The sequence below is a fragment of the Chelmon rostratus genome, chromosome 19 (genome assembly GCF_017976325.1).
Source record: "Chelmon rostratus isolate fCheRos1 chromosome 19, fCheRos1.pri, whole genome shotgun sequence".
Lineage (NCBI taxonomy): Eukaryota > Metazoa > Chordata > Actinopteri > Chaetodontiformes > Chaetodontidae > Chelmon > Chelmon rostratus.
Genome location: NC_055676.1, coordinates 10,911,024 through 10,921,797, shown reverse-complemented (window position 1 = coordinate 10,921,797; position 10,774 = coordinate 10,911,024). Strand labels below are relative to the sequence as shown.

The window sequence follows — 10,774 nt, the reverse complement described above, 5'->3', positions numbered from 1 at the left end:
TTTGTTGACACATACCAGCCAAACATAGTCTGGTAGTTAATTAATTAATTAACATTTGGGCAGACAAACCCTCACAATGTCCATAAGCATAGCCTTAAGAAAGAGAGAGAGAGAAATAGGTTATAAATACCCAAATGGGAACCCTCGATAACGTTGTGGTATTTGGACAGGTGTTGCCAAGACTAAATTTTCTTTTACTGTAAGTGCTTTACTCAGGAGTTCGTTTAAATTAGCCTCAGTACAGACTATCGTGTATAAAACCAAAACACAATTTTTCGTTGTTTGTGCTGAAAAAAGGAGTCATACTCGCGTTCGCCATAAGTCCCGCCTCTCGGTTAACAAGAACCAATCTGCTTTTAGGTTGAGTCTATTTACCATCAGCCGCGAAATGCGAACTTCCTACTTCTGTCTCTAAAAATGTGTTGCTCTTACTGCATTAATTTAAACACAACACAACATATTTTCACCACATTTCGGCCAGTATGAACACAGAGCAGAGCGCTGAAAGCCTCCGTAGTGCAGATAATTGTTCAGTTTCGACGCCAGAGGGGAAAGACACGAAGAAAGGAGTGCTGAAAAGGTAACTCTTTAATAGTTAGCTCTAACGCTAAGTTAGCTAGCTGAGATATATCGTCTGCTAACATTAGTTTCGTCTATTGCTGATTGATTGTAACCACTTTGAAAGCATGTAACATGTCTACACTGTTTGATGTTGCGCAAACACCCTCCTGAGACATGTGCTTTAACTAACGTCTCTCAACGTTACCGATGAATAGTGAGTGATCTAGCCACTTCAGACATTTTATTCCTCATACATTTTCTCCCCAAGTGAAACATATGCTGTCTTTAACAATAGTTTCCCTCACCTCTCTCTAGAACTCCATTCTCAAAGTTTAAGAAAGTACACTCCAGCTTCAAATCACCTGTAAGTAAACCCCTATTCAGTCTGTAATACACACATGCACACACACGCGCGCGCGTACATAAATCCTATATGTATCATCATAGTTGTCTGTTTTGCACCTCACAGCTTCAAGTATCTGAGACTGCTAAAGTTAGCCCTGCAGAGGAGGTGGCAGATCTCGAGAGGAGAAAAGAGCAGCTGGATGCTGAGATAGCACAGCTGGAGGCTGAGTGAGTACAGCTGTGTGTGTTTGACTTCCTGCAGTTCTGGCTTTGAGGTTCAACTCAAACATTTCTGCATTAAAATGTCTAAAAATGACTAGGCCTAGGTTAGAAATGTTGTTGTTTTTATACTTACATTATCCCAACTCTTTCAAACAGTATTCAAATCCAGAGACATTCGTATTCGTAGCATTAAATGATATGTTTGCGTGAAAATGGAAGTCGATGAATGACAAAACATAATGTATAAATAACATTTTAATACATTGCCTCATATCTGAACATTTCTACCTGAGTCTCATCAGATATGTTTTCATCTGCAATGGTGAATGTTTAACAATGATGACAACAACTCCCATGATCCCACGCTACTTGGTAACATGATCAAGCTAAGTCTTTTGTTTTTCTTTGTTGTGACTGAGAGACCCCTAGCGGTAGAAATGACAAACTTTGGGTTGAAATAGTATGGATTGAGGTGAAGTATGAGGATTCAGTTTAGGATTAGTGGACAGGCAATCAATAGTGTTAACTCCCACAAATAATACCCTGAAATACCTACATTGCATGTGTGTCCATTAATGCCCTTCCTGCCTGCACATTGTTTTGTCAGTATTAATCTGCTTTGCCTCTTTTTGGGATGTTTATAGATTTGTGAGTGCGCACACCTGTGTATTAGCATTGTGTGTAGCACAGAACTGCTTTTGAGTGACACCAGTTGTGTGTGTGTGTCTGTGTTTCCCCAGAGGATACCGAGTAGAGGAGCTGGAGTGTCATATTGATATGCTGCATGAATACAATGACATCAAAGACATTGGACAGTCACTCCTGGGCCGTATTGGTAAGAGAAATGCACATATAGATGCTTTAATTCACTGTATTTTAGTAGCATTTTAAAGAGCATAATAGTTGTCAAGGCTTGTAGAATTCACAAGGCGAATATTTAAATTGTAATAATTGAATATTGTGATTCAAATACATTACACTGCCAGACAGATGTGCTTGTGTAAATGTTGAGGCCTCTCCTTTATACTTGAATACTTGAATTGATGTATTATTGAAATCTCAAGTGCAGTATCCAGATTGCAGCAGCTGCATTTTTTTGATAAAGGTAAAATGTGTCACAACATGCCTTTAAACATGAAGCACTGTGTTGCTACAGAGATGCCCCCAGTCTACAAATCATATCCTCCAGACGTAAGGGAGCATGCTTGTTTGGTACAGACGACATCATTGTTTTTAGATTTTTTTCAATGAAAAAAAATGCAAAAATGATCATTCCCACTAAAATGGTGACTCATATTGCAATCACAATATCTGTCAAAATAATTGCAAAAAGATTTTTGTTTGTTTTGAATTAAACTTATGAGCGGTGAAACAAAATAGATTCTGTATGACTAGCATGAGAACGTTCATGCTTAGCCTTTTTGTTTTGTTTCATCCAACCCCATTGTGAGCTCAGTTCTTTTGTTTTATTTTAATTAGCACTGTGCCATTTTATTGAATGGGTCTAATTTTGTTTCCAAGTGGACTGAGGTGTGGAAAAACTATGGTATGAAAGCAACATGACTCATCCACCGGCCTCTTCACACCAAAAAACAAATGTAAAAACAAGTTAACAGCTAACCAAAACTGTCATTTGACTGAGTTGTCTGTCTGTGTGACTCACGTTTGCACCTCTTGACTCATTTTTAATCAGGCAGTGTGAACCCTGAACAGACTAGATGAGACATAGGACAATATGCCTTTTTCTGGTGCGATCTGGATCATAGAAAACAAACTGCACAAAGGTGTGATCACATCTTTAAAAACTATGTAAATGAAGATAAATGTAAATAGACACCCTTAAAAAACAGAGTTAAAACATATTTACCACATGGTATTTTAATGGATTAAAATATTGTATCTTAGAATGCTGTCTTTGGAGAAGATTAATGTGTGTGTGTACTCGTAAAATCTGATATACAGCCGTGCCCATCTTTATGTGTGCTAAAAATCACATTCATGTTATTAAAACATATATCACAGAAGGAAACATTTGAATAAGCTTTTATCTGATTAGGTATTGCAACTGTAGGTTGTAGGAAAAGTATAAACTATAAATCATGGGCTTTGCTTAGTCTAGTCACAATGTATTGCAATTGGTTGAGATTTGTGTTGTTCTGCAGCCAGCCATCAGGGGGCAACAGACACACTGCTCTGTTGCCCCCTCTCATGGCTGTCTCAAATCCAAAGGCAGCCGTTTCACTTGACTTTGGACAGTGTTTATACAGCGCTGATTATGTTTGCATTCAGATTGGCCTGGCTTTAAAACACTCAATCCTGTTGGATTAACACTTCGCAGAAAAAAATGTCATGGTTGAAGTGCTTCTCTTATTTTGGTCAGCTGGGTTATTCTTAGATTCACACCTGATACAGCTTAAACAAACCAGCCGCTGAAAGATCTTCAATTTTCTGGTCATGTGTTGGCTAATATTGATCAGAATTACCATTATACATCATGCGATGGCAGAAGTATTAATTTATTTGAAATAACAATACTTTTTTAGCAACATTTAGTGATCACCTAATTCAAATCCGTGATTGGACAGTAGCTGGTGCAACAGTTGCAGGCTGTTGACCCATCACTTTTCTTTTTCTGAGATCAAAAAGTTATGGAGGCATTTCACCTTCTGCCTACAACTCTTATGACCCTGCACATTGCTGTGTAAATCGGTGAAGGAGTGATGTATGTCTGGGGACACACCAGTCTGAGGAAAGCGAGTGAACGACTGCTGTAAGTATGTGTGTCTTTGAAATATATTTGTGCACATGTTCTGCAACTGCATGAGGTTGAGGAAATTTGGAGAAGTTCAAACATGTCACTCTGCTGGGGAGGTTTTGGTGTTTCACAGCCAAGTCACATTATGGTCTGTGTGTGTGTCATAACAAACATGACTTTTTACCTACTTCTACTTTTGTGTGTGTGTGTGTGTGTTCCCAGAATGCTCTAATGTCACTCATTTCCCACTTCTGCGGTGGTCTCGGTAAACTGGGCCATCTCTTGTTTTAAATCTATATTGTGAGTTAAAAGCTTGCTATCTCTTTAAATTCTCTCTCAGTACAGTGGAGAGTCAGGATGATAATGACCTCTTAGTGAATGGAGGTGGCGTTTCCCCTCTGACACAATGACAGCCTTTCACATCACTTACACACAGAAAAGTACAGTCTGTGTCTGTCATGCAGGCAGACACATGCATACACTCACACAAACACAAACTGTCAAACAGTCTCTCTCACTCCGTCACTCACACACACACACACACACTTTTAGAAAGAGTCTACACTTAAACACTGAGTTGCTGTTGTATGCTGTTATTCTGAGAGGGAGGAGCTGGGTGGGCAGGCTGTAGAATGAGAGAAGAGGAGACAAGAGGAGATGCCCTGCAGTACCCTCTAAAGACAACTGTCCCGTTGTCTCTCACCATGTCCGCCTGTCAAGATTAAGGTCATTGTTACATATCTCAAGAATTGTGCGTGTGTGTTTGTGGCACAATCATTAAACAAAACATAACAAAGAAAATACTTCAAAAGTTTACTGTGTGTATTGCCCCATTTAGTATCAATAATGCTTTGAATTAACTGCAGTATTTTGTGATAGTTGAGGCTCTTTATTTTCCTCAGGTGATAAAGCCACCCATTCTTCTTGGTAAAAAGTCTCCAGGTTCCATAAATTCTTGGGTTGACTTGTGTTAACTGCACGTTTGAGATCTTGTCAAATTGTCTCAATGATATTGAGGTCAGAGGACAGTGATGGCCACTCCAGGACCTTCACTTTCTTCTGCTGCAGCCGCTGAAGGGTCGCCTTGTTTTTGATCATTGTCATGTTGGAAAGTCAAAGTGAGTCCTACGCATAGCTTCCAGGCTGATCAATGCCTCCAGTTTTGTGACATGACATGCTGCATTCATCTTTCCATCATTCTGACCACACCCAAATTTTTAAATCTATGGATACTTTTTTAGAACCTTTTCCTGATATCAGCTACCTTTTCTCACAGCTCCTTTAGCAAAGTCAGTGCAGCCCTGCATGAAATGTGCAAGAGTCTCTCAAGAGCTTAGAAATTTACACATAGACACCTAATACAATCAAAAAAGCCACAGGTGTAGAAACTTAGACCCTTGAAAGCCATTTCAACCTTTGCGGGTATATTGTCAGGCCAGACATTTAAGGATATGTAAACTTTTGATTAGGGTCATGTCAGTGATTTCAGTTATTGTTAGGTTTTAAAAAGGGCACACACAATTGTGTGATAACAAATGGCTTCATCTAACCACTATCCCGAAGTAAGAGAACAGTTTCAGACATCCTTTCCAAAAAATGGCCAATATTTCATGCATTTGTCAAGGGTGCGTACATTTTGTAGAAATGCGATTTAAAGAAAGACGATTTGCAAAACTAAATCAAAACTCTGTTGCTCCAGGCCTTCAGAGCTCCTCGTTCCAACAGCTCTACATGTACACACCTCAGTAAAAAAACATGATTTGCATTAGGTCAGAGAAACAATTGCATCAGGAAGACTAGGCGAAGACCAGGTAAAGGTATACAGGAGGGAAAGAGGGTTATTAATCAAGAGAAAACACCAAACAGTTGCTTGTTCTTCTCCATTGTTATGTTTTGTTTGCTGTTTTCTGCTTCACGGCATTTATGTGTTAAAGTTTTGTGTCTTTTGACTGCTGATCTTTTTTTTCTTTTTCTTTTTTTTACATTTATAGACAAAAATTATCGTTGAAAGAAGTCAATGCATTGACTATCGATAAGATGTATTCTTTTTCAGCCCTTGTAGCATCCTACCAGTACAGCATATTATCATGTTGTAGCAACAAATGCTACAGCTTTGTCAGTCTTGTATACAGGAACAGTAAAGCAGCTGGTCTCTGTATCAGGCTCAGCCTGGCGCAGCTCAGCATATCTTAGGTATGCATGATGTAAAAAAGGCAGAGATCCAGCTAGCGGGACTAATTGTCAAATATGTTAGATGATGTGTAGTAATTTATACTTAATACAATTGCTAATGTGGTTAATTTATGAAAACTACTTTTTATATATAAATGCTTGTTTCATATTTATACTTACAATGACAATGACAATGGAGATGGGCTAAAATGAGAGGTCTGTTTTATTTTTCAACAGCATTGTAAGGCTACTGAATAAAATCTTTTCACCAAGTACAAGCGTTATGTTTAAAGTGATTCATTTGCTTTTGCTGGGATCTTGGTCTGTTCAATGTTTTGAGGCTTGTTTGAAAAGTAGACTGGGGGGAGTTGACCCTGTAATTTGCTGAAGGGTCCTAACCCCCACTTTTCTCTGTCTTGCAGCTGCTCTGAGGGGGACCACTACACGAGATCTCTACAGCCACTTTGGTCTGGAACTTGATGACTGAAAAAAAAAAGGAAAGGAAAACATGTATGAAAATACAGTGATGAGGCCGGCCCTCGGCCAAGGGGAGATGGGCATAAAGGGAAAAAGGAAAGACTTAGGAACCTTTTGACAGAAGAGAAGGATGGAGAACTGTGTTGACCTCAACCAGCTCCTTTAGGCAGAAGTTTGCCCTTTTTCTTCGTGGCTCTGTTTTCACCTCTGTACAGAGACATTTGATTAATGAGCATGATAAGATGAGAATGGTGTCAGTCCAGCAGGCAGGCCTGATTTAAAATAGACCACCTACTCAAGCTATTAACTTAAGGCTGTGACAGCCTATATTCTCCAGCCTATTCTCTACCTCGGCTGTGCAAGAATATAAGATGTATTAAGGCTCTAGCAACTTTGATAGGGCTTGTTTTGACATTTGAGCTTATCTAAGTGGAGTTTGCAATTCATTCATGACGGCTGCCTGAATGTGGGTTATTTTCCTGACTTTGGTGTTATTTCCAGGAATGCTGGAGCGTCAGTTTAAAGTGTAAAAGAAAATGTGCTAATATCCTTTGTACGCTGACAATAACAATGGAATAAATAAGTCACACAAACCACCACAGTCAGTATGTTCCTATTTGGTTTGCTACCTCGGAAACCACTATGGAAACTAAAAATAGTTACAGATACATTGCAGTTATAGCATTTATTTTGTGGACTGAAACAGTTGAGCTGAACTATGTCAGAGGGAGTTTCACAATTCACTGTCAATTTTTGCTATTCATTTCACACCCCCCAACCATAGTGAAGGCATTCATCTAAGTGAAAGTGTAACTGTTGCTGTAACTGAAATAGTTTAGGTCACCACCCTGCCACAAAATCGTAGTGGAAGGAAAAGGGATATTAGGCAACTGTCACACTCATTTACAGTTTCCTGTCTGTCTCAATGGGACCATCTAAAGGTTTAATCATAAACCAAAGACTGGGTACCTACTTTCTTTACTGAGGTAGTCCCCAATGTTGCTCTGCTTGCCTGAAATGTTCAATGTATGTACTGAGCAGAGGACGCAGACGAGTGGCATAATACACTGGGTGTGCCCTTATCTGTCTGAGAACCACTGATAATGGGTCCTCTCTGCCTGATAACGACGAAGGAGCTTCACGGCCCCGATGATGCTCTGTGTGTTTGTGTGTCAATGGGTGTCTGTTGTGAGAGTGTATGTTGAAGTGCGTGTAAACGACAAAGCAAAAAATGTGTGTGTGGACTTTTATCTCTCATTTGCTGGTCAAAGCTCATCCCATTTTCTTATCCTAATCTTTGCATCGCCTATCGTTAGTTTACAATCTCACATACTCGGGTCAGTGTGGTGCATAAACTGTATGTTAATGTCTAGATGATTATGGTTGCAGTGCCAAACTTTGACTTTTACTCGATTAGTCTTTGGTATTGCTGCAGATGCGCTCAGCTATGTGAAAATGGGTTACATGCAATGTATTTTGCAAGAGTTAACAAATAGATGCGTCCACATTAATTTGATCTCTCTAAATCTCTGGGGAAGTAACTTCTGTTAACCTGTCGCAGTGACCTATCGCAGTTTGTTATAGTAGACCTTTTGTAATCTTCCATGATTATGCAATGTGTTTCATAACATGCCAGATTGCTGTAATGAACACTGTGCAAAATGTCAGCCTTCTTGTGCCATTCAAAAGTAGGCTTAAGTTATTCTTTTCCTTCATTGTCGGTTAAAGTTTAACTTCATTCAGGTCTGTCCGGTCTTACATGTTTATGTATGTTTGTATATGTAAGCTACATCTACAATATTTTCATATTTAATTGTTTCCAGCCCTGTGGGTCAAAGACACCTGCAGGTTTTCAGTTGAGCACATATGCTAAGGCCGTTTAGTTCAAGCACAGGTAGGGTACGCACATCCAATCTCAGGGGCTGTATCAAAAACCAAACAACAGTCAAGTCAGACAAATCAGACAAGTGATCCCCACACTGTGCTAAAAGCTCCCAGCGATTTTAATTGAGCAGCACTTCACTGTGAGAGATCTTCGTCAGACATTGTTAAATCTGAACAAGCAATATATCTGCAAAGTCCACACATACACAGGTATTTTTGAAAACCATTTTTTTCCTCCTTTGCCCACACCAGCACTGTTTTTAAAACTGTCTGTATGAAAACGCAAAAACACCATTAAAGTGCTGGCAGGAGCATGCCAAACAGGCAGCAATATAGCTCAACCCTAAAGTTGCTAATTTTGGCCAATCAGATGCTTGAAATAAGGCTATTACTGGTAGCCTACCTGCAAATAGAAGCCCCATCACTCAATTATGAACCTTGCGATGCTGAACTCACGACCTGCCTTTGCCATAGTAGGACCAGCAACATTTGCTCCAAATCTGTGTCTTTGGATCATGTAGCAGTGACCTCCGTAGCACATTTTGATGCCTCTGTTTCTTAAATAAAGTGGAGGAGTAACTGTAAGTGTATGTGTAAGTCCTATTTTGGCCACGTCCACCACTGCACAAAATCTCACGTCAACAAAGGAGAAAATGGAGCTCACTTTGTCATCACAAGAAAAAAACTCCCTTTTTCCCTGTCTACGTGTCAACACTACAAACAGTTTCTGAATATCTTCACCCTGGAAGGAGTTTTTAAAAAGCTCAGTTTTGTTATGTTTTTTTCAGCTATAACCAGTTTAAAAAAAGTGTTTAAGATCAGAATCAAAATTTAAGCCCCTGTGTGATTAAAGGAAAAGCTACAGAATGCCTCTCTTGTGGACAAGATGCTGTTGATGTGTTCGATCCCAGTGTATCTCAGTGTGGGTGGGTCGGTTTTAATGAGTTCAAATGCACAGCTGCAGCGTTCATTTGATCGTTAGTACATACGCTACTTCTATGCTTTGAAGCACAGGTTATGTTGTTCTTTTCCTACGTTAGCTGAGCCACAGGGACATTTGATAATGTAGATTACATTCTATGCATTTCAAGTAATTATAGCCTTGATATTGAGGGTTTTTCGTACTGCAGCGCAGATGAGTAAATGAGTGACATTTCAAAGTGAAATTACATTGTGCATACTTGTATTTGCCATCTGGAATGGCTGATAAGAAGAAGTGAGCAGGTTGTTGTGGTGGAAGGTCGACTCTGACTATGAGGTGTTGCTGGACGATCGTATTGTGCTGTGCAGAGGAAGCTTCCGATCCAGTCCTTCCTTCTTTTCATCACGTAGATCTTTGGTGAAGGTGTGTGTTGTTTAGGTCTTTGTGCTCCATTGACAAAAGCCCTCCGTCTTGTTTCTTTCAGTCACCCTCAGCCTTAATCTCTCGCTTTGTGCTTCTTTTCAGGTGGGTGTGGGTCTTCCTCTGTTTCTCTTGTCTTGTGGGTTCCATGTCGGTGCCTCATTGGTGATTGATTTATTTTGTCTTGTGAGTGTGCGGTCTATCCAGTCCCACCACCTCCTGCTAAATTGAACTTCTATGGGATCTTGCTTGGTGCGCTGACCAGGAGGCGTGTGATACACATCTGACTCAAGTTCTAATGTGTTCATTTTAATGTGTGCCTGTATAATATTGATCTTGATGCTTCTAGTTGTTTTTGGCCTTTTCATAGAGGCATTCTCTGTTCCTGATGCGTTAGATTGACTCTCAATCATTTGGGCTCCAGCTAATGCTTATTTTCATTCTCAATTAGTTTCTATTTTAATCAGTTACGTGTTTGGTCTAGAAAATGTTGAAAAATTACAATCTGTGTCTGCCAGATCCCAAGATGATGTCCTAAAATGTCACTGTCACTGTCAATGACATCCCACTGTCCCAAAGAAATTCAGTTTACTGTCATAGCGGAGTAAAGAAACCAGAAGATATTCACATTTAAGGGATGGAATCACAGAATTTAGACTTTTCTTAAAAAAAACAAAAAAAATAGCTGGCGATTGATTTAATAATTGACAACTAATCAAATAATCATTGCAGCTCTACCCTTAACTGTGTAGATCATGGGAGTGATTAATATGTATGTGTCTCTATATGTCTTGTTCTGCTTTGTGATGGTGATTTGGCACAAGAAGACGTTGCTGTGAACTGTTCGAGCAGTTTTTAAGTGTGGGGTTTGGTTGCAGTGAAAACCTGCAGGATGATGACCATTAGGTTTTTAATGTAGATCATGAAAGCAGAGCCCCGGCTATTGTTTGACACCCTGTTCTTCCTCATTCCTCGCTCTTGCACGGGTCCCCTCGGTTGACAGCTGCCTATTGAAA

At 39.7% G+C, this 10,774-nt stretch overlaps 1 protein-coding gene across 2 annotated transcripts; it reads left to right on the top strand.

Moving 5' to 3' along the window:
- The first annotated feature begins 396 nt into the window (after positions 1–396).
- swi5 (SWI5 homologous recombination repair protein) lies at positions 397–7,120 on the top strand. 2 transcript variants are annotated; one of them, XR_006007817.1, is made up of 6 exons: positions 397–580; positions 877–925; positions 1,031–1,134; positions 1,869–1,963; positions 3,766–3,898; positions 6,478–7,120. XR_006007817.1 is itself a non-coding variant. In XM_041960598.1 (5 exons), the coding sequence occupies exons 1-5, from the start codon at positions 483–485 to the stop codon at positions 6,540–6,542; spliced, it is 411 nt and encodes a 136-aa protein (XP_041816532.1). In that variant the 5' UTR covers positions 397–482; the 3' UTR covers positions 6,543–7,120. The 2 variants fall into 2 exon arrangements, 1 of the variants encoding a protein (XP_041816532.1); XM_041960598.1 differs by lacking the exon at positions 3,766–3,898.
- The last annotated feature ends 3,654 nt before the right edge of the window (positions 7,121–10,774 follow it).

Bases quoted from the DNA above. Each gene is read 5' to 3' on its own strand.
- swi5 (XM_041960598.1), top strand. From the start codon at position 483: ATGAACACAGAGCAGAGCGCTGAAAGCCTCCGTAGTGCAGATAATTGT. The intron at 581-876 runs GTAACTCTTTAA...ACCTCTCTCTAG, and splicing joins AAGAAAGGAGTGCTGAAAAG to AACTCCATTCTCAAAGTTTA. The intron at 1,964-6,477 runs GTAAGAGAAATG...TCTGTCTTGCAG, and splicing joins GTCACTCCTGGGCCGTATTG to CTGCTCTGAGGGGGACCACT.